At 42.7% G+C, this 24,151-nt stretch overlaps 1 protein-coding gene across 3 annotated transcripts in view; it reads right to left on the bottom strand.

Moving 5' to 3' along the window:
* The window catches only part of PDE5A (phosphodiesterase 5A), a 202,082-nt gene that overhangs the window by 55,488 nt on the left and 122,443 nt on the right, over positions 1-24,151 (bottom strand). For all 3 annotated transcript variants that reach the window (XM_040330226.1, XM_040330209.1, XM_040330218.1), the window contains exons 8-9: positions 20,138-20,246; positions 2,614-2,698 (exon numbers count right to left, since the gene is read on the bottom strand). In XM_040330226.1, the coding sequence (XP_040186160.1) occupies positions 2,614-2,698; positions 20,138-20,246 (194 nt within the window). The remainder of the gene's footprint in view (positions 1-2,613; positions 2,699-20,137; positions 20,247-24,151) is intronic.

Here is a 24,151-nt window from a genome sequence, read left to right on the forward strand (position 1 = left end):
AGCTTGCCACAAAAGGTTGTGATAACCACGGCTTTTTTTCAGTGGGAACGCAGTTCCGGCACCTCCTGGACTGACTGTATGTAATGTCAAGGGGTAATGGGGTGTGCTGCAGGGTATTGATGCTCACTGCTGGTGGATCTATTCTAGCTGGAGGGGATCTATTTTTGCTGAAGAAGATCTACTGTTGGGGGATGGGTCTATTGTTGATGGCTGCCAGAGAGTCTATTAATGCTGGCTGTGCGTAGATCTGTTGATGCTGCCGGGAATCTATTGTTGCTAGGGGGGGGGATTTTGTTGTGGGTGGTACATTGTTAGGGGGATCTATTGTTGCTGGCTGAAAGGGAAACCGAATTCCATACAAATTACTTAGCACAACAAAATGATACTTGGTTCTGTATTGTCTAAAAGGGCGGTACTGGGAGTTGGGTATGGGATGTAACCAAGGGACGTTGCTCAGAGGTGAGTTGGGGCGGAGAAAACAAGTGACTCGGAAAAGGGTAGTTCCTGCACCTATTGTCTGAGAAAAAAAGCCCTGGTGATAACTGATAACATTCGGTGCTCTCTGCCTGTGCTGGTATCAGCATTATTACCAGTAATCACTATAGACTACAACACCCCCCATGCTAAGGAAATGTTCTGTAGTCTTGTCCATGGGTGACAACGCTGCTCCTCCTGTATAGAGTGTCACAGGAAGTGTGTTACTGGCAAGTCTGACTAAGTCTGCACTTTGAATGCGGAAGTATAGCCAAAGCTTTTTTGGCTATACCTCTCCTATGGGTCACAGGAGTGCAGTTTGTTCTGTACTTCTGTGATTCATTTTCAGCTGACAGCGGGCTTCAGACCGCTGTTGGCTGACATCACAGACCCGGTCTAGGCTCTGAAGATATTCCAAACATATGGTTGGGATCCTCTCAGAAGCCTGGACCAACACCTGAGCCAGCCACTCCCACCCCCTCGACAGCTCAGCGCTTCAATAAATTCTGGAGGGACAGAGCAGAGAGCCGGTGACTGACAGTTATGGCTCTCTGCTCACAGCGAAAGGGAGAGAACTGAGTAATTGTGGTGTTTGATTGCTCAGTTCTCTGTGCAGAGTCGTTGTGGGACAGATGCAGCATCGGATCGATGTTGCATCCACCTAGGGGTGTATAATGTTTTTTTTCCCCCATAGCCCATACCTCTCTTTTAAGGGCTCATGCACATGGATGCTTGCAGGAACAGTTCACCTCTAGTGTAAAAACGCCACAATTTTTCTGCATCTGGGAAGTCGAGGGTGCCGCCCACAGCAAGCCAAATACGTTAATGGCTGTATGCAGCCATACTCAGGCAAACTCTGATTTTTTTTGTATCAGTGTTCACCTGCACATGTGTGTATGATGTATTCCCTGAATGCAAAACTTATACCTATATATGCTACTTGTGGCTCTCCAGGAGCAGAAAAACACAGGTATTTTTTACGCTAGGAGATTTGGACCTGCAAACGTCCATTTGCATGAGCCCCAAGTCATCTGCTCATGAACTAGTTTTTGTAATGGAAAACAGTGTTCTATATTACATAGTAAACAATAGGTTTCCGAGAGCAGACTTTTCGTTGTCACATGCCAGGAAATAGTCATATAAAGAAAATACAAAGAACATCTTTTTTTCCCTAATTTTTATTGGAACAATAAATGCGTCAGCTTCCATATTTAAAACAAAAGCATAAAAGAAAGATATGTAAAACTCAGACACTGACAACATGACTTTGGCAACTCTTAAACTACCGTATTTATCGGCGTATACCGCGCACTTTTTTGCCCTGAAATTCAGGGCAAAATCGTGGGTGCGCGATATACGCCGATACCCGCTTCCTGCGCCGAGTTTGAACTACTGCGCCGGCATATACCGAGCGCAGTACACTCGTATATAGTCGGGCAGGCTCGGGTTCTCTCGCAGTCACGTCCTGGACGTATAGGACGCACAGGACGTGACCGCTAGAGGAGCCGAGCCTGCCCGACTATACACGAGTGTACTGCACTCTGTATATGCCGGCGCAGTAGTTCAAACTCGGCGCAGGAAGCGGGTATCGGCGTATATCGCGCACCCACGATTTTGGACGCCGCGCAAGACACCAAAACTGTAAGTACTAAAATCTTTTTTTTACAGGAATGCGGGTCCACTTTAGGGGTGCGCGCTATACGCCGGAGCGCGCAATACCCTGATGAATACAGTATCTCTAGATTTGTCTCCAATTATAAATTTACACTTCTTTCTTTCATTCTACTTTAAGAATACAGAACCTATTTAAAGGAAACCTAACATTAAAGAATTATGGGGGCTGCCATTACTAAAACCTTTTTATGAAAATATAATTTCCCTGGCTGACACATTCACCCCTTGACTTCAATACTTGTACCATGTTTGATTGACCACACAGCCCCCAAGGAGTGCATTGTGTGAAGGGCAGAAGTAGTTTCACACCTGATGGTACTGGGATTTTAAAGCGGGTGGCAACAGGGACTGGTGTGTTGGGTAATACCACCAATTGCATGTTTCAGGTGATTTTATTTTTTAATGGTTGGTTTACCTTTAAATCTCTTTCAAGTTTGGCATAAGATGTAGGAATGGAATAAATACCTATAACTTTATTCTTCTTTCCATTCTTGATAGGCGTACACAGTAGACTCTGAATGTTCTTGCTGTTATTTTCTTCATTTTCGTTCTGTCAACAAAATGTAAATGCCATGTCACAGGCTGCATTCCAGCAACATTCTCCCTCCTCACACACAAAACGTTTCCACTAAAAGACAGCCAGTAGTAACCCACTCATCCAGAATAATGCACAAACACAGTACAATGTAGCACTGTTTCCTGTCTTGGCAATTACAGCGTTCACTTATTCAGACTTAGAAAGAAATAGCTGTAGCATCACATACAAGAGAGATCATTTCACATTTTGTTTTAGTTAAAAACACAGCTTACATTTATCATTAAAGTGGATGTAAACCCACTCTCATCCTTTCTAAACTACTGCCATAGTGCTGATCTATAAGGATATACATGCCTCCTGCATGTATCCTTACCTGTCAAATGTCTCCCCTCTGTCTGTTATAAGAACTGAAAAACTGCAGATTCTGTGGGTGGATCTGTTGTCTGGAGCTCTGTGGGTGGAGTTGTGATGTCAGTAGACTCCCTCCCTGCCCACCTCTACACTCCCCTTACACTTAATTCTGCTATGATCACTAACATCAAGTCAAAATCCAGAAAAGTAACCACATGACTTCAGAAAAGGAGTGGGGGTGGGAATTAAAAAATAATGCCTGTCTCCAAGCTAGTGCATGAGATATGTAAATAACCTGTGACTCACAGCAAGGGGGCGGAACGGACCAAGGTTTTTCTCTGTAAGTCCGTTTTATTTCACTAAACAATAAAAGACGATTGCTCAGAGCTGGATTAACTCTGTGTGGCAAGACTGGGCACAGATGATAGGAAATCTTATACTGTACATTGTGACAGCAAAGAATAAAAAAATGTTTTTCGGGTTTACATCCACTTTAATAATTAATAGAAGACATGATGAAATCTGCTCGTACATGTACAGCCATGGCCAAAAGTTTTGAGAATAACACAAATACTAATTTTCACAAGGTCTGCTGCCTTGAGATGGGAAATTGCATATACTCCAGAATGTTATGAAGAGTGATCAGCCGAATTGCAATTAATTGCAAAGTTCCTCTTTGCAATGAAAATTAACTTAATTCCATAAAAAAATGTCCACTGCATTTGTGAAGAAGGCTTCAGGGTGCCCAAGAAAGTCCAGCAAGCGCCAGGACCGTCTCCTAAAGAGGATTCAGCTGCGGGATCGGAGTGCCACCAGTGCAGAGCTTGCTCGGGAATGGCAGCAGGCAGGTGTGAGCGCATCTGCACGCACAGTGAGGCGAAGACTTTTGGAAGATGGCCTGGTGTCAAGAAGGGCAGCAAAGAAGCCACTTCTCTCCAAGAAAAACATCAGGGACAGATTGATCTTCTGCAGAAAATATGGTGAATGGACTGCTGAGGACTGGGGCAAAGTCATATTCTCCGATGAAGCCTCTTTCCGATTGTTTGGGGCATCAGGAAAAAGGCTTGCTACCATCAGTCCTGTGTCATGCCAACAGTAAAGCATCCTGAGACCATTCATGTGTGGGGTTGCTTCTCATCCAAGGGAGAGGGCTCACTCACAATTTTGCCCCAAAACACAGCCATGAATAAAGAATGGTACCAAAACACCCTCCAACAGCAACTTCTTCCAACAATCCAACAACAGTTTGGTGAAGAACAATGCATTTTCCAGCACGATGGAGCACCGTGCCATAGGGCAAAAGTGATAAATAAGTGTCTCTGGGACCAAAACGTGGACATCGGCCTGGAAACTCCCCAGATCTTAATCCCATTGAGAACTTGTGGTCAATCCTCAAGAGGCAGGTGGACAAACAAAAACCCACTAATTCTGACAAACTCCAAGAAGTGATTATGAAAGAATGGGTTGCTATCAGTCAGGAATTGGCCCAGAAGTTGATTGAGAGCATGCCCAGTCGAATTGCAGAGGTCCTGAAAAAGAAGGACCAACATTGCAAATACTGACTCTTTGCATAAATGTCATGTAATTGTCGATAAAAGCCTTTGAAACGTATGAAGTGCGTGTAATTATATTTCACTACATCACAGAAACAAGTGAAACAAAAGATCTAAAAGCAGTTTAGTAGCAAACTTTGTGAAAACTAATATTTGTGTCATTCTCAAAACTTTTGGCCACAACTGTACATAAACAAAGTCTAGAAATTTTACATGGGTGGGAAATCTAAAGTATATCAAAATCAAGTTAATAAACATTGTAGCTATCCAAGATGGCAATTGGATTACAATTGTATTTGCCTGAATTTTTAGTCTTACATTCTTGTTGAAGACACATAAATAGTTATACAGTCAGATAGACATTATACTAACAACATCTGTTTTGATTCATAGATTTATATTTGCCTTATAGAGATTGGGCAAGTTGTCTAAGAATATGTGCAGTCCAAAAGGCTGCACATATGTGACGTCTTATCATGTAAATTATGATTAACTTGTTTTTCCTTCTCTTGTTTCTGTAGTATTATATACATGTGGAGCATTAAAATTTAACTGACACAGGGTGAACTGTTACTGCCATCTTTGTTAGTTGTAAATACACACCCCCCCCCCCCCCCCCCCCCCCCCCCCCCCCCGTGAATGAATAGACCGAGATATATATTTTTAAACAAATATGTATGTTTTAATATGCTGATATTAAATAATATAATATGCTGTGTATTTTAAAATTGTTACGGTACCATTAACCACTTCACCCCGGACCATTTGGTTGGCCAAAGACCAGAGGACTTTTTGTGATTCGGCACTGCGTCGCTTTAACTGACAATTGCACGTGCGACGTGGCTCCCAAACAAAATTGGCGTTTTTTTCCCCCACAAATAGAGCTTTCTTTTGGTGGTATTTGATCACCTCTGTGGTTTTTATTTTTTTGCGCTATAAACAAAAATAGAGCGACAATTTTGAAAAAAATAAGCAATATTTTAAACTTTTTTACTATAATAAATAACCCCAAAAAACATATACATTTTTTTCCTCAGTTTAGGCTGAAACGTATTCTTCTACATAGTTTTGGTAAAAGAAAAAAAAGAAAATAAATCGCAATAGGCGTTTATTGATTGGTTTGCGCAAAAGTTTTGGGGCCAGATTCACAGACATTTGCGGCGGCGTATCGTATCGAATTTACGTTACACCGCTGCAAGTTTTACGGGCAAGTGCTTGATTCACAAAGCACTTGCCTGTAAAGTTGCGGCGGCGTAGCGTAAATCCCTCCGGCGCAAGCCCGCCTAATTCAAATGGGGTGTGGATCATTTAAATTAGGCGCGTTCCCGCGCTGAACGTACTGCGCATGCTCCGTTTTGAGATTTCCCACCGTGCTGACGTCGCACCGACGTAATTTTTTGAACGTCGACGTGAGTTACGTCCTTTCCTATTCACGGACGACTTACGCAAAAAAAAAAAAATGTTTTAAATTCGACTCGGGAACGACGGCCATACTTTAACATGGCAAATCTAAATATAGGCCAATAAATAGCAGCTTTAACTATACGCCGGGAAAAGCCGACTAGCGACGACGTAAGTGAATGTGACGGCCGCGCGTACCTTCGTGGATCGCCGGAAAAAGCAAATTAGCATACCCGACGCGGAAAACGACGCAAACTCCACCCAGCGGGCGCCGAAGTATTGCACCTACGATCCGAAGGCATACGAAGCCGTACGCCTGTCTGATCGAAGCCAGTAGCCGTCGTATCTTGGTTGGAGGATTTAAACTAAAGATACAACGCGGCAAATTTGAAAATACGCCGGAGTATCAGTAGATACTCCGGCATATTTCTTCTGTGAATCTGGCCCATAGCATCTACAAAATAGGGGATAGTTTTATGGCAATTTTATTAATATTTTTTTTTACTAGTAATGGCGGTGATCTGCGATATTTATCGTGACTACGACATTATAGCGGACACATCAGACACTTTTGGCGCTATTTTGGGACCATTCACATTTATACAGCGATCAGTGCTAGAAAAATGCACTGATTACTGTGTAAATGTGACTGGCAGTAAAGGGGTTAACCACTAGGGGGCTAGGAAGGAGTTAAGTGTGTCCTAGGGAGTGGTTCTAACTGTTAGGGGGCATGGCTACGAGTGACACATCACTGATTGCTGCTCCCGATGAGAGGGAGCAGACGATCTGTGACCTGTCACTAGGAAGAACGGGGAGATGTTGTGTTTATACTGACATCTCCCCGTTCTTCAGCTCCGTGACCCGATTGCGGGACACTGGCTGACATCGAGTCCGCAGGTCCCGCAGGCACGTTCACAGAGCTCACGGCAGGGTCGCGTGATCGCTGGGCCATTCTGTCGACATATAAGTTAGCCTGTGCCTGATATTCCCAAAGTCTGTCAGCTGCTGACCTCACTCCCTGTCCACTGCCCCTTAACCCCTAATAATGTGTAATATGAACAAAAACAATTGTAAATTTGTGCAAAATAGTAACTAAATAGGAATTCGCTTTTCAGATGATTGGTTAACTGAAGTAATTTTTTACTCATTTTATTTTGTGAAGATACTCAATTCCTTTTCTAAATGAGCCTCAGTTTGTGGTCAGGCGATTGACAGATTAGCAAGCTAACATCACTTTTTTCTCCTGGCCTAAAATTGGAGAGTCAGAAAAAATACAGCTAATTCCCTGTCTAGCCATAGACGGTTGGATTCTCAGCTGGTTCAGCATAGACCAGATTTGAACCAATGTATGGGCAGGCTGATTGTACCAAACTTGATTGATCGATCAGCTTGGCTACAACCAGCATGTTGGATTTTTCATGCAATAATTGCAAGTGGCTATAGCTGCTAGCAATAATCACTGTGTGTACTTCCGGCAGCCCTCCCCACAAACAGTTGGCACTATATAAATCCTGTAAAATAACAATAGCGAGACTTTTAAAACGCTAATTAATAATTATGCACTTAAAAATTTAAAGGATGTACTTTTACTAAAAATATATATGTGAGCAGCCCTTGTTCCAACAGCCTGTAACAAAAATACCAATGTGATGGAACACCTATTCTGACAAAAAAGTCCTGTTTCCATCCACTTGCAGCCTCCTGGCTCGGAGTATAACCTGGTATGAAAAACCTGCTTCTGCCAGATTGACTGCTCATTGTGCTCAATGCAGCCCAGCTCTCCTGTCTCCAAACAACTCCTTTTAGCGTTGGCCAGGAACAATTTGTTTACAGCAAAGGCAGATGCAAACATAGGGCCAGGCTAGGATTTATTTTTGAAAAAGGTAACCCATCATAGTTGTGTATATACTTTCTATAGTGTAACTCAAATATGTATAAAAAAATTTTTGTCTTTTATTTTTTCCCCATGCAAAAATTGGTCACTTCCTTGCAACCACAATATACTTCATATAAGTGTAAATCAAATAGTTAATTTATAAAAAATGTTTGTTTTTTACTTTTTTCCCCATGCAAAAATTCAGCACTTCTTTGCAACCCTGTCTAGCTGGAGGGGGTCTGCGTGGTTCATTCCCTGCTGATGTTGTGATGAACTGATTACCAAGAAAGGCTCTAAGCTTCATTCTGCTAAGCACTATTTATATCTAAACTGCTGACATAAAATAACCTCAATGTTATTGCACTAAAATAATAACCCCATCTGTAAAAAAAAAAAGCATCACTTATGCCTTTTTCACACTGGGGCGGTGGGTGTGTCGGCGGTAAAGTGCCGCTATTTTTAGCGGCACTTTACCGTCAATTTAAACCCCCACTAGCGGCAGAAAAAGGGTTGAAACCACCCGCAAAGCGCTGCTGCAGAAGCTGCAGCAGTACGGCCGCAGTGCCCATTTATTTCAATGGGCAAGAGCGGGGGAGGAGCGGTATACACACCTCTCCTTCACCACTCCAAAGATGCTTTTAATGTCCTGCCAGCGCACCACTCCAGTGTGAAAGCCCTCGGGCTTTCACACTGGAGTGAAGGAAGCCGCTCTTTCAGGGAGCTTTGCAGGTGCTATTTTTAGCATTATAGCGCCTGCAAAGTGCCTTAGTGTGAAAGGGGTCTTACTGGGATCCCCTTAACAGATCTGCACATAGAAATATCTAGAGAACAGCAGCCTTCTTCTCTCTTAACTGTTTGACCTCAAAAAACATACCTACTGTACATGCCTAGCGAATTAAGTGTTGTCTGATGTAGCCTGTTGCCAGGGCTGGTCCAAGACATTGTGCTGCCTGGGCCCAGTAATAAAATGCTGCCTCCTCGCCTCCCCTAAAAAAAAAAAAACACGCCCACCAAAAGGCCCCCACATTTATTATTTTATATCATGACAATTAAAATCAAAATAAAATGTATCAGGTAGTCCGATTTACATGCAACAGTGGTGGTGGGGAACAGACAGAGGCGGCGGTGGTGGTGAGGGGGGTTTAGACACAGCAATGGGTGGTAGGGGGGGTTTAGACACAGGCAGGGGTGGTAGAGAGGGAGCAGCAGCAATAGGGGATGAGCCGTGAAGAGGATGGGCGGCCGGCCAGCTTTTGTGAGGGTATGGCAGCGAGTGCTCTGCCATTACCTCTAATAGCAGCGACGCTTGGCCATCCACACAGTGGGATAAGGAGAGGAGCGGGGCAGGACCAGTGTCTTCTTGAGCATCAATGTGCCGTCCCTCAGAACCTGCCACCCGGGACCAATGGTCCCACCGGTTCCCATGGTAGGGCCAGGCCTGCCTGTTGCTCTGCTGCCACACACCAGGTCCTGTACTGACATTTTTAATTATGTCATTGGGGAGATGGATGTCTTTACTGGATACTTGCATAAAGCCCCTGATAACACGCCTCTGCACATACACAGTGTGTCAGATGTTGCCTAGCACATGCAAAGTGGGCCCAAGATAACGCCAATGCATGATGTAAGTATCCCAGGAGGCTCCAGAAACAGGAGGTATCATTGTCACTTAGGTGAGAAAAGCCAGAAGTGTGGGATCATTAAAACCCACAGAACAGGTATTTTGGGGAGAAAAAAAAATCCATATCTGATTGTTTTACAGAATGGGGTAAGGATGAAAAATATTTCCTAAAGAGGCCTGCTTTAATGTGTGTCCACTCCTCAGTATATCATATCTGTCCAAAGTTATATTGAACTGGAATGATAAAACATTTATTTTCATTTTAGCCTTCAATAGAAATAGGAAGGGTGAGCCCCCCCCCCCCCTCATATTTTTATTGTTTGCACCCTCATTGTTCCTCCTCACTTCGTGTTATAGTAAGAGGTGGCCAGAGGCAAAGAAAGTGTGGGGAAATTTCCCAGTGGGGACATAGACAGCCATAACAAAATGTATTCTCTTTACGGAAAAAAAATGGAAAGGGAAGGAACGGTTTACACAGAACGTCAGTATTAGTAATCCACTGTGCCAGCAGTGTCTGATAGTCTCCATGAATAAAGCCCTACTCCATGTTTACTTCCACTTTAAATAGTTTCTTTGGGTATAGCTGGCCAAAACTCACTATTTAAAGTAAAAGTCAATTTGGACTAAGGCTTTAAATGTTATGCAGTTTACACAAAAGATGCTGGAACTGCAAAAATCCCAGTTTACAAGTTCTATTTTACTGAGAATCGACAGAAAATATTAAACAGGTAATGAAAGACAAACCTTGTATGAAAGTTTAACAGCTTTTTGTAATGTTTCTAAATACTATCCATTCTGTCACTAACTGGCAAAAAAGTTAAACTTCAAAGCATGGCTGGCACTGACAGAACAGTATTCATGTTATCTGGTTCAGAAAATAAATGTATTCAAATATTAACCACCCCCCCAGGTTTAGAAACAAATACAAATACAGTTATTTACAGGTAGAATTTGGAGACAAATAAAAGCTCTCCTATAGAAAACACAGCATAGAGCAAATGCCAAAAAGTCTGTAAATTACCAAGCACAGTGTCATCCAGGGCAACTAATGCCCTGTATCAGAGTTTCCGTCGGAATAAACTCTGAGGCCTCGTACACACGACCGAGTTTCTCGGCAAAAAACAGCAAGAAACTTGCTGGGAGATATTTTTTTGCCGAGGAAACCGGTCGTGTGTACATTTTCGTCGAGGAAACTGTCGAGAAACTCGACGAGCCAAAAAGAAAGCATGTTCTCTATTTCCTTGACGGGAATGGAGAAAATTGTCTTGACAAGTTTTTCGACGGCTTCACAAGGAACTTGACGAGCAAAACAATGTGTTTCGCCCGTCGAGTTTCTCGGTCGTGTGTACGAGGCCTGACAGGTTTTTCAGACGGAATTCCGTTCAAACTGTCTTGCATACACACGAACACACCAAATTCCAACGTCAAAAAGGTGGTGACGTACAACACTACGACAAGCCTAGAAAAATGAAGTTCAATGCTTCCGAGCATGCGTTGAATTGTTTCCGATCATGCATGTTTTTTTATCCATAGGAGTTCCATACAGACAAATGGAATTTCCGCTAGAAATTTTTTCCGTCAGAAAAAAAGAGAAGAAGTTGTCTTTCTGTAACGGTCAGGGGTTAACACCGTTTACGATATTCCATTCCACTAACCCAAGACAGCTTATCGACACTCCACAATCCGGCGACACAACCCATAGAGATTTCCCCCCAGAAACGAGACACACAGCTCTGTTTGAGGTTCAAAACAGGGAATGAATCTTTATTGCAAGCACATGGTAACACATTTCTCTTCAAAATACATCCCTTCCACCCTTGGGAAACAGGATGGGTTAAATTGTCCAATGACAATGGTGATACAGGTCAGGTGTGTTCAAACTTCTCCTTCAGTAAACAGTCTTAGCAGGGGGGGGGGGTTGCTGGAGTGATTACCCCCTCCCCCCTTTCCTCACAGCAAGATACTTAAACATCCCATAATAGGCAGCCAGACTGTCTACCAAGCTCTAATCCACATCACCACAGTAGCAGACTAAATTAGCACAATAGACAATAGAATGCAACACACAATATATATACACAATATATACAATATCTATACTGCATTAAATGTGACTAGCATAGACCATAGTGGGGTTCTCATTCACCCTGTGCCCCTAAAGTGACTCCCGTTACATGGCTCCCTCCTTGTGGGACACTCCGGCAGACCCAGCTTGATCCTTTTCGGGTCAACTTGGGGATGTCCGGAACTAGGAGGCCGGGATGACCTCTGTTTGCCGGAATAACCCATCCGCATTGCCATTTTCCTTACCGGGTTGGTAGCTGATGGTGAAGTTGTAAGGTTGCAGGGCTAAGCTCCACCGCAGCAACCTGCCATTGTCTCCTGAGACCCGGTTAAGCCCCACCAATGGGTTGTGGTCAGTGACTAATGAAAATTCCTGTCCGTACAGGTAAGGGTTCAACTTCTTAAGGGCCCAAACCAAGGCCAAACACTCCTTCTCCACTGCCGCATAGCTCACTTCACGGGGGAGTAGTTTTCTGCTCAGGTATGCAACAGGGTGTTCTCCAACAGTGGGCCGCCGGCATGGGTGTGTGGGGGTTTCCCCTTCCCCCATGACTGTGACTGCCTGGCTGGATTCAAGGGACAGTCTGACTTTTTATGCCCTGGTTGTTTACACCCAAAACACTTGATGGGTTCTGAGTAGCCCTGGGAGTGGAACCTGGGCTGCTGAGGATAAGTGGCCTCTGGAGGGGGTGCTGTAGGGTGGTACGACTGGGGTTGGTAGGCGATAGCTGGAGGGAGTGCCATTGATCGATAATCCACCCGAGTTGTTGTCTTGACCCCAGAGTTATCCAGTTTGCGGGCGTCTGTGAATTTGTCCGCCAGGCGAGCTGCTTCAGGCAAGGAGAAAGGTTTTCGGTCCCGGACCCACTCTCTGAACTCCAGGGACAGTTTGTCAAAGAAGTGCTCCAGCAGGAACACCTGCAGCACCTTTTCCCCAGGTTCTGCTTGGCATCCATCGACCCAGTGCGGTGTAGGCGGCATGCCCACTCGGTATATGAGTCTCCAGTCTGCTTGCTCGTCTCTCAAAACCACCTCCGGTATGCCTCTGGTGTGACAGCATACCTGGCCAAAAGTGCTTCTTTTACCAGTCCATAGTTCATAATATCCTTGTCTGGGATGGCCCTGAACGCTTCACTGGCCCGGCCGGACAATTTCCCAGACAAAATGGTAACCCATTCCTCTGTGGGCACCCGGTGTAGGGCACATTGCCGTTCGAAATCATCAAGGCACCCATCAATCTCCCCTTCAGTTTCAATTAAATTCTTAAAAGCAGCAAAATGTATTTGTGTCCTTTCAGTTGGTGCCGCTGTGACTTCTGCTGCTGCAGAACCTCTTTGCGGTAGCAAATTTGCATCCACATCCGCTATAACTCGGTCTATGCTCTCCCGTGGAGGGTTAGGGCCATAATGTGCCAGTCTTATGTTAACAGCCCGATCAAAACTTGCTTCTTCGGGTGTCCTGTCTGTTACGCTGGGCCTTTCCGTTATGTTGGGTCTTTCAGCTCCATCCATTTGGACAAGTTCTGTGATCATGTCCATCTTCTTATGGTTGCTGGCTGGTCTGCCCGGCTCTCCAGTAAGTCCTTGAGGGTGGAGCGCTTCAGCCGTGCACGTGCATACTGAGACTCCATTGTCCTGTGTCCTTGTAGCTGTTCTTTTGGCGATGGAATTATCCCACTGCTAGCCAACAATTGTAACGGTCAGGGGTTAACACCATTTACGATATTCCATTCCACCAACCCAAGACAGCTTATCGACACTCCACAATCCGGCGACACAACCCATAGAGATATCCCCCCAGAAACGAGACACACAGCTCTGTTTGAGGTTCAAAACAGGGAATGAATCTTTATTGCAAGCACATGGTAACACATTTCTCTTCAAAATACATCCCTCCCACCCTTGGGAAACAGGGTGGGTTAAATTGTCCAATGACAATGGTGATACAGGTCAGGTGTGTTCAAACTTCTCCTTCAGTAAACAGTCTTAGCAGGGGGGGGGGTGCTGGAATGATTCCCCCCCCCCCTTCCTCACAGCAAGACACTTAAACATCCCATAATAGGCAGCCAGACTGTCTACCAAGCTTTAATCCACATCACCACAGTAGCAGACTAAATTGGCACAATAGACAATAGAATGCAATCACACCCCACCTCATCAGAGAAAGCTTAATAGTACACATCAGCCAACACACAATATATATACACAATATATACAATATCTATACCGCATTAAATGTGACTAGCACAGACCATAGTGGGGTTCTCATTCACCCTGTGCCTCTAAAGTGACTCCCGTTACACACACGTTTGGAATATCCGATGAAAAAATTTCGTCTGACTTTTTCCATCGGAAATTCCGATTGTGTGTACGAGGCATAAGCCTTTAAAGTCCAGCAGCCAGAAGTGACTGGATGAAGTAGATGAAGCTACAGGTCATACCGGTACAGAGGTACTATAAGGAAATTGGTTATAACGTTTTTACCTATTTCACTTCACATTTCTACCTGATGTTTCTCCAGTTTGCAAAAAGGCACTGAATTATGAGGCTCCTGGGTGCCCTTTCAAGAAGATATGTGGGTGCCCACATTTAACCTATATTGTCATTTAAATGCAATTTATTTGTTTTACTTTATGAGAGATATTAACTGCTTGTTTAAGCTCCACACTGGTATTTATTTACTTATGAAATAATGTAAGGTGTTCATAAAGAGCTGTGTGCAGTAAAATATTATGTTTCCAAACCAATCAGACTGTATCTCTATTTTTGGATTATAATAACTTGCATTGTCTTTTGAACATAGTCACTGAGATTTCCAAATAAATCACTTGGCCGGCCCTGTTCATAAGCACTAAATATTCATTAAAGTGTATTTATAGTCAACATTTAGATCACATATTAATTTTCACATTGAATTTCAATTATTTATAGTCACTGATGTGGCACACATTTCATAAAGCCTGCCCTCTGAACTACATATGTGCTGAAAGGAGGAGTTTCAAGAGGTCAATCATTAATGACTTCTTGCAGGCAGCAAGGTACCATGGGATATATAGTCCTTAGAAATTGAAAGTAAACAGCAGAAGAGAAGCTTCAAAGCATGCAGGGAATCCAGGAAGTTGTGGAAAGTGATGACCAGCAGAGAGGCAGCACTCACAACATGAAAGGAGGTAAGCTTATATTAGATTGTAAAAAAATAACTATTGTTTGTAATTTTATTACAATGCCGATATTATTAAATGAAAGTGTATGCTGTGACCATAGATTTTCTTTAAGATAGCTCTATGCTGTTTATAATCGGTTTGATTGCTATAATTTACTACCCATCGCTGCTTTGTACTGTCTAATTAAAAACCTGTTTGCAGTATAACCAAATCACATCTGAAACCAATGCTGTGCACTAACAATTCCCCATGCTGTAGCTGTTCACTAACCCACAAAGTATGATTCTGAAATCATGGTTCAACTCTCTGTAACTTTCCACCCCATCAGCCTGGACCAAGCCGATAATGACTTTTCTTTATTCATTGTAAATAGGGAATCTTGAGAGACCATCATTGCTGACATGACAAAGGAAACTTCCATCCTGTTCTAAGTAGGGTGTCTGGGGGGTGTAAATATTTGTTCAGCTTGCATAACTGACTGAGCCCTATGCTCCCCAGCCAAAGCAAATGTTTTAATATTAGCAGAATGGAAAATTGTTGTATGTTAATACAATTATACATACCTAAACCTGACCATCCATGTTTAATTTGTAATGCTGTTTGGCTTTAAGACAAGGATGATCTCTTTGCATGGGATTAATTGTGTACAACTGATCTCAAGAGACCAGTAATATTTTATGCATATAGGTAACCAAGAGTAAAAACAGTCAGTTTGTTGCAGAGTAAGCAAACTCGTTCCACAATTAGCTAGTAGATTTTATAAATACCATATAAACTACAAACATCAAACGCCCAACAAGTTAAAATGAGAGACATTTTTCTAATTAAAAAGACTGAATGAATGATGATTTTGTAAATTAATGTGCTCCCTGTGCTGTGCAGTTTTCCAAGTGAAGCAAACCACTTTCCTGATACTTGTAATAAATTCTTGACATTTGCGTTAAAGAAGAAGAAAAATGAGCACGGCTTTGATCTCTTTTAATAAAACTTACAAAGGGAAAATTCCATTTTATGGCCATAAGTTTAGTTACCGTATTTGCCGGCGTATAAGACGACTTGGCGTATAAGACAACCCCCTATTTTTCCAGTGAAAAGTTAGGTTTTGGGCTATATATATATATATATATATATATATATATATATTAGTTTTGAATAGAGTTTTTACTGCTTTCTGTGTCGAACCATTGTCATCATGACAGAGAATGATGGGAAATCTAGGGAAAGTGTAAAGAGTTAATAATAACCAAGCGAGGAATCGGGTGAGATCTGTTGAAAACTGACATGCTGTCCATTTTCATCAGATCTCTCCATAGGTAGACAACGGTACTGCAGAAGCTCCTCCCCGCTCAGTGAGCAGAGAGGGGCTTGTCATCCACCGGCTCAGCGGAAATCCACAGAGAGATCTCCCGCTGAGTTGGCGGTCTCCGCCGAGACGGATCCGCCTAGTGTGAAAGGGGTCTAATCCCTACTAAATCCAAAACAAAAAAGAATTTGTGTACACATACGCTCTAAGGAACATCAAGTAGGTCAAAAAATTAATACATTAATACAGCTTTACCAAATACATTTTCAATACTAACCAAGAAGCGTTATATGTGAAGGATGGGAAGTAAATATTGGGCATGGTTAGTCTAAAATACACTATTCACAAAAGACTAAGCTTTTAAATAATCTGAATGCTCTCTAAACAAATACATTAACTCTGAGAAAGTACTATATTCCTAGCGCAGTCAATTTAGGGAATTTACAAGACAGGAAGTCTTTTGCAATGACATAATTGCAAAGAGCTTACAAGGCTTGCAAATTAATAAAAACTGGGAAACAAATGTGTTGGTTCTCATATCTAAATATGGGCAATAACTGAAACAACCTCATCAAATACGTAAAGAACCCCTACAGCAAAAAAATACAATATTCTGGTAATTATACGGTAATGATAACAGTCAATATATATATTCCTTTTTGTTACATGCCTTTATTTCTGTTTTTCTTCACATTTTCTTAGCTGTCTAGTAAATTTGTCAATTACAAGGTGTTGGGAAAAAACTATAACACAGGCAGGGGAGCTTATAAAAGTCAGCATTTATTCACCTGGGTTAAACATTTTTTTCCAAAAGAAAAATAAGCTGTTTTTAATCACTTACTCTATGTGGAATTCCAGGAATAGCAGCACTTTAAAAAAATCTGCTGGCTTATAAGAGGTTAAGTCCAACAAAGTATATGCCACCTCCTGGACTTACAGTATCTAGTTTATTTACTATTTAAAGTTTTACTGCCAGGAGTGCAGTTATCGAATACATCTGTCACTCCACTGATGGATTTTCATGTCTCTGATACAACAGCTGCAGAGTCATTTGTAGCCTCTTTGCATTCCCCTCCTCTCCTCTTGCTCAATCAAAGAAGGCTTTGTATTATGCAAACCCATTTACAAAATAGTATGTGAATGGGCAGCTTGAGGAAGGTGTAGGCAGAGCGGCTACTGTGTAGCAGAGCACACCTCTTATGTCAGAGCCCTGGGAATATAGTGATAGCTATACTGACACTCAGTAAAAATGCAAATGGTTAATACAAGAAACAAGTCCACAGGGTGGCATACGCCTTGCTGGACTTAAAGCGGAGTTCCGGCCACAATTTCACTTTTTAAATATAAATACCCCTGTAATACACAAGCTTAATGTATTCTAGTAAAGTTAGTCTGTAAACTAAGGTCCGTTTTGTTAGGTTGTTACAGCATTTAGACACTTTATAAAATAGAAATTGACTGGGGCCATCTTAAGTGTGGGCATCATGAAGCCAGACTGTATGACTTCCTGGATTTCAGCCTTGCAAATCTTGCACATGCTCAGTGCTGCACAAGCAGTGCCAGATCAGGTTTCAGCACCTGTGCTGTCCAAGTCACATGATTCTTTGAGACTGGGGAATGCACAGACTCCTGGAAAGTTACACCCACTACATTCCCAGGAGTCTGTGCGGTGTAGGTTAGGAAGCATTAAGCACCTAGGTCCAGGAAGTGGGAAGATTAACTATTCTGCCTAGTAACAACACTTTGAAGGCATCTAAAAAAAAAAAAAAAATTTGTAAAGGACTAATGACATTTTTTTAAAACTACTGATTTAATGTTATATTTATGGGTGGAACGCCACTTTAACCTCATATAATTCAGCATATTTTTTAAACTGCTATAATTCCTGAAGATCCTCTAAACTACATGTCCATCTAAGTATACCCTGTGTACAGGGCAACAATGTTGCTGTGTGGTTTCAATGCAGAAAAAAACTGAGTTGTCATTGTATTACAGGAAGTGGAAAATTATTGGATCCACTGGAAGAATCAATAGGTAAAATGATGGTACAAGGAGATTCAGAAAAACAGAAACTGCTGTATTAATGTTAAGTACATTATATACAGTATCTCACATGAGTACACCACACACATTTTTATGAACATTTTATTGTATCTTTTCATGTGACAACACTGAAGAAATTACACTTTGCTACAATCTAAAGTAGTGAGTGTACAGCTTGTATAACAGTGTAAATTTTCTGTCCCCTCAAAATAACTCAACACACAGCCATTAATATCTAAACCGCTGGCAAAAAATGTGAGTACTTCCCTAAGTGCAAATGTCCAAATTGGGCCCAATTAGCCATTTCCATCCCCGATGCCATGTGACTTGTTAGTGTTACAAGGTTTCAGGTGTGAATGGGGAGCAGGCGTGTTAAATTTGGTGTTATCACTCTCACCCTCTCTTACTGGTCACTGGGAGTTCTACATGGCACCTCATGGCAAAGAACTCTCTGAGGATCTGAAAAAAAAAATATTGATCTACATAAAGATGGCCTAGGCTATAAGAAGGATGCCAAGACCCTGAAACTGGCCAAGACCATACAGCGGTCTAACAGGACAGGTTCCACTCAGAACAGACCTCGCCATGGTCGACCAAAAAAGTTGGGTGCACATGCTCAGCGTCATATCCAGAGGCTGTCTTTGGGAAATAGATGCATGAGTACTGCCAGAATTGCTGCAGAGGTTGAAGGGGTGGGGGGTCAGCCTGTAAGTGCTCAGACCATACGCTGCACACTGCATCAAATTGGTCTACATAGCTGTCGTCCCAGAAGAAAGTATCTTCTAAAGATGATGCACAAGAAAGCCTGCAAGCAGTTTGCTGAAGACAAGCAGACTAAGGACATGGATTTATGGAACCAAGTCCTGTGGTCTGATTAGACCAAGATAAACTTATTTGGTTCAGATGGTGTCAAGCGTGTGTGGGGGCAACCAGGTGAGGAGTACAAATACAAGTGTGTCTTGCCTACAGTCAAGCATGGTGGTGGAAGTGTCATGGTCTGGGTCTGCATGAGTGCTGCCAATACTGGGGAGCTACAGTGCATTGAGAGAACCATGAATATCAACATGTACTGTGATATACTGAAGCAGAGCATGATCCCCTCCCATGGAGATTGGGCCGCAGGGCAGTATTCCAACATGATAACAGCCCCAAACACACCTTCAAGAGGACCACTGCCTTGCCAAAGAAGCCGAGGGTAAAGGTGATGGACTGGCCAAGCATGTCTCCAGACCTAAACCCTATTGAGTATCTGTGGGCATCCTCAAACAGGTGGTGGAGGAGCGCAAGGTCTCTAACATCCACCAGCTCCATGATGTCGTCGTGGAGGAATGGAAGAGGACTCCAGTGACAACTTGTGAAGCTCAGGTGAACTCAATGTCCAAGAGGGTTAAGGCAGTGCTGGAAAATAATGATGGCCACACAAAAAATTTACACTTTGGGCCCAATTTGGACATTTTCACTTAGGGATGTACTCACTTTTGTCACCAGTGGTTTAGACATTAATGGCTGTGTGTTGAGTTATTTTGAGGGGACAGCAAATTTACACTGTTATACAAGCTGTACACTCACTATATTACATTGTAGCAAAGTTTGATTGTATGTGTGACTGTAAACTATAACATGAGTTTTGCAATCTCCCATTATTTTAGATGATTAAATGTAATCATTAGTTCAAATGGAAACAAAATTGCAAACGATAAAAGCATAAATTTACCCACAACAGGGGTGCTAGAGAACCACGTCCATGCATATATATATATAGCTCCCCTGTGAAATCTAAGACACCCCCTCCCCTACACTTCCAGCATAATAAATGGAGAAAATTGCATTATCGCATTACTGCAGTATTTGTTTTAAAGCCAAACCAGAGAGAAGAGAAATTACAAGTACGGTTGTGGTGGAACTGGGATCTTAGTGGTGGATCTCTTCACTTAGTGCCTAAAGGTTATACAAAGCCCATGTCAGTCTAAAACAATTTCTCTAATTACAGAAGGGCAATATATATGCCACAAAAACTTAACCAAAATAAAATGCCACAGACACTTTTTTTAAACAAGCAAAATGTAATTAACTTACTGTCCAACAAAACCTCTTGTCTTTGCACACATTGGGTATGTTCAGTGGTTCCATGGTATTTGCCACGTACTGGGCATACATGTAATTTATTTGGTTTACAGCATATTCCCTGTATTATAAAAATCAAATCAAAGTTAGCTGAAAAAGACAAATAAATATTGTGCATACAAGTTAGTAAAAAAATACCAGAAAATACTGGAGTATAACACCTACTCACACATCTTCTACACAACAGCTGTTGTCTTATTTACCATATATACTCAAGTATAAGCCGAGTTTTTCAGCCCTTTTTTTAAGGCTGAAAATACTCCCCCTCCCCCCCCACCCACGGCTTATACTCGAGTTAGTGTACCTGAAATTATTGACAGGCTGCGGGCATCCAGTGTCTGCTGGGAAACTGAGTCCGAGGATGAGAGAACGTCTGTGATAGGCGCAGGGCTGCTGTTAGACATCACGGGGCCCCGTACAGCCTACCTGGCAGGGCCCCCCTCAAATACAGTTGTGTTCAAAATTATTCAACCCCCCAATGCTGTAAAGGGTTTTAGGGAATTTAGTGTACATTTGTAATTGTATTCAGAATGCAATCCTACAAGGACTTCTTAAAGAACCAAATGCAACTAATATGACATCAATTGGTTTTGTAATACAGTAGTAAATGTTTATTTTGTGAATTCTTCATTTACACAATTATTCAACCCATTAAAGACTACCACTCTGAAGAACAGAGGTTCATTGAAGTGTTTTCAATCAGGTATTGAAAACGCCTGTGGATGTCAGGGAGCAGCAATAAAGCCTAATAAGCACCAATCAGGCAGCTTTAAAATGACTGTGATACTCAGCTCCTTCTAGACATTTACTGGTGTGGTTACAAACATGGTGAAGTCAAGAGAATGGTCCGGGAAGACAAGAGAAGAGGTGATTACTCTTCAAAGGAAGGGCAATGGCTATAAGAAGATTGCAAAGATGTTAAACATACTGTAACGGACATATGCATGCTGCCGGGACAGTTATAATCTCATGCAGGGAGGACTACAAGGAACTGCATGGCTTGTCACAATTGGATGTACCACATTGTATTCTGAGCTCAAAGGGTTAATTGGACAAGTCTCTTTTCATTGTTGAATGCTAATGTACCCTTCGCATAGCTAATGAACTCTCTCTTGTGTAGGTAACAGCCCCCCTGTGAGGTGTAGGCTGATGGGGATTATGTGTGAGTGATAATTGTTTTAAAGGTTAATTGAATTCTATTGAGAAAGGAATGTGCCTGGCCAGAAAATGTTAAGTGGTTTGCGGTGCCGAAGCGTCTAGAGACTGGTCAAGTGATTAATTCAAGGAGATGTCATTGTTTCAGGGGGTCTGTGTTGAAGCCCCCTACTGGGTGAAGGGGGGGGGGGGCGGAAACTGTCATTGTTCTTGTAACAGTTGTAAGCAGATATAAGCAGGTGAAATATGCCAAATAAAGTTAGTCTGCTTGACTCTGCAAACGTAGCCCGTCTCGTTTCTTGGAAGGGCGTTCGATGGGATATACCGGCGGTACCTGCATATCACAGCTTGCCAGGGAAAAGGACGTCTCCAACGGCTGAGACCCTCACACCAGTGGGTAGCCGTTACACATACCAAGAGACACCATAGGAAGCATCATTCGCAAATTCAAGGCAAAGGGCACTGTTGAAACGCTACCTGGTCGTGACTTTGACTGCTGTGCGCTACCTGAAGCGTAGAGTGGAGAAAAGTCCCCGTGCTGAGGAACTGAGAAAATATTTGTCAGATGTGGGTACTGAAGTTTCTGCTCAGACAATACGGCGCACACTGCGTAATGAAGGCCTCCATGCCAGAACTCCCAGGCGCACCCCCTCGCTGTCTCCAAAGAATAAGAAGAGTTGACTGCAGTATGCCGAAAGTCATGTGGACAAACCACAGAAGTTTTGGGATTGTGTTCTGTGGACTGATGAAACAAAATTAGAAGTGTTTGGGCCCATGGATCAACGCTATGTTTGGAGGAGGAAGAACAAGGCCTATGATGAAAAGAACACCGTGCCTACTGTGAAGCATGGCGGGGGGTCAATCATGCTTTGGGGCTGTTTTGCTTCTGCAGGTACAGGGAAGCTTCAGCGTGTGCAAGGTACCATGAGTTCTCCTCAGTACCAGGAGATATTGGATGACAATGTGATGCAGTCCGTCACAAACCTGAGGCTTGGGAGACGTTGGACCTTTCAACAGGACAATGATCCCAAGCATACCTCCAAGTCCACTAGAGCATGGTTGCAGATTAAAGGCTGGAACATTTTGGAGTGGCCATCGCAGTCACCAGACTTAAATCCGATTGAGAACCTCTGGTGGGACTTAAAGAAAGCAGTCGCAGTGCGCAACCCTAAGAATGTGACTGAACTGGAGGCTTTTGCCCATGACGAATGGGTGAAGATACCCGTAGATCGCTGCAAGGCACTTGTGCCAAGCTATGCTTTACGTCTAAAAGCTGTTCTAACTGTAAAAGGATGTTGTACTAAGTACTAAGATTGGATGTCACTTGGGGGTTGAATAAAACTGATAATGATGTGAGCACAGAAAAGACATTTGTGGTTATTTCATTATAAATGTTATATTTGTCTGACCTACACGTGCCTCTTTGATTTCATTGTAAGCAGGATGACAGAATGATCAAAATCAATGTCACACTGGGCAAAACAATAAATTTCAGGGGGGGGTGAATCATTTTGAATACAACTGTATATCAAACCAAGATATTCAATTAAAATATACTAAAATTATTCTTAGCGGACACAAAGATAAGATTTTTTCCTTTTAACAAAAACATTTAAATGTTTTGAAAAAAAATATTTGACAATTTTTATAAAAAAAAATCATTTTTTTTCCAAGAATTGTATTACATTTTACAAGGGTTTAAAACAATACAGGGTAACAATTTGTTATTTTTTTAATGAGACAGGGAAGCTGGCAGTTGTGTCCGTGTCTCTCCCTGCAGCAGCTGAAAGTTGTGGGAGGGAGAGAAACCGGGTTCACATTGGGCATCCTGTATTTGCCCCTCCATCCGACCGCACTGATTCCCTCTGCTGTATGGGCCCCCCCTGTGAGCCCGGGCCCCCTACAGGAGGACTGGTGGTCCCCCCCTATCAGCGGCCCTGGATAGGCGGAACTGTGTCTGCTGAGAAATGCCTATCATGGAAGGGACCAGGAGGAGACCGCGACTTTTAAACAACGAATGGACGCCCGCAGCCTGTCAATAATTTCAGGTACACTGACTCGGGCACAGTGAGGCTGCAATGGGCACAGTGAGGATGGGCACGGTGAGGTTGGTACAGTGAGGTTGCAATGGACACAGTGAGGATGGGCACAGTGAGGTTGGCACAGTGAGAATGGGCACAGTGAGGATGGGCACAGTGAGGTTGGCACAGTGAGGTTGAAATGGGCACAGTGAGGTTGGCACAGTGAGATTGCAATGGGCACAGTGAGGTTGGGCACAGTGAGGTTGCAATGGGCACAGTGAGGCGTGCAAATGAGCATTGTTGACCTGCTTCTCCACTTACAGTAGCTGCTGCATCCTCACTCTAGGCTTCTACTCGAATCAATACGTTTTCCCATTTTTTTTTTGTGGTAAAATTAGGTACCTCGGCTTATACTTGAGGTTATATGGTAAGTAAGTATATCTAAGACATTTTTTTTTAGTTTTAGATTATTTAGGAATGGTTAAAATACTTTTCAGGTAACTGTTGCCTGCATCTCACTGTGCAGATTTCCCTTTATTTCCTGTCCTGGAGACACAACAGAAAGCAAGAGTAAATTTCTTCCAATAAGGGGTAATCTCCCTTAGATGGCTGCCAGTGGAACAAGTTTCACCAGTAGAAGATTTCCCCACCATTGCTGTTCTTGTGACATCTGTAAAATGTTGGATTTCCATTCAATTTCCATTTAATTTCTGTTCTGATGACAATGTGGGTTTAAAAATTGTAGGGATAAATAGGGCCTGATGGCAAAGACCTGCTTACACCATCTGGG

The sequence above is a fragment of the Rana temporaria genome, chromosome 1, assembly GCF_905171775.1.
Source record: "Rana temporaria chromosome 1, aRanTem1.1, whole genome shotgun sequence".
NCBI lineage: Eukaryota > Metazoa > Chordata > Amphibia > Anura > Ranidae > Rana > Rana temporaria.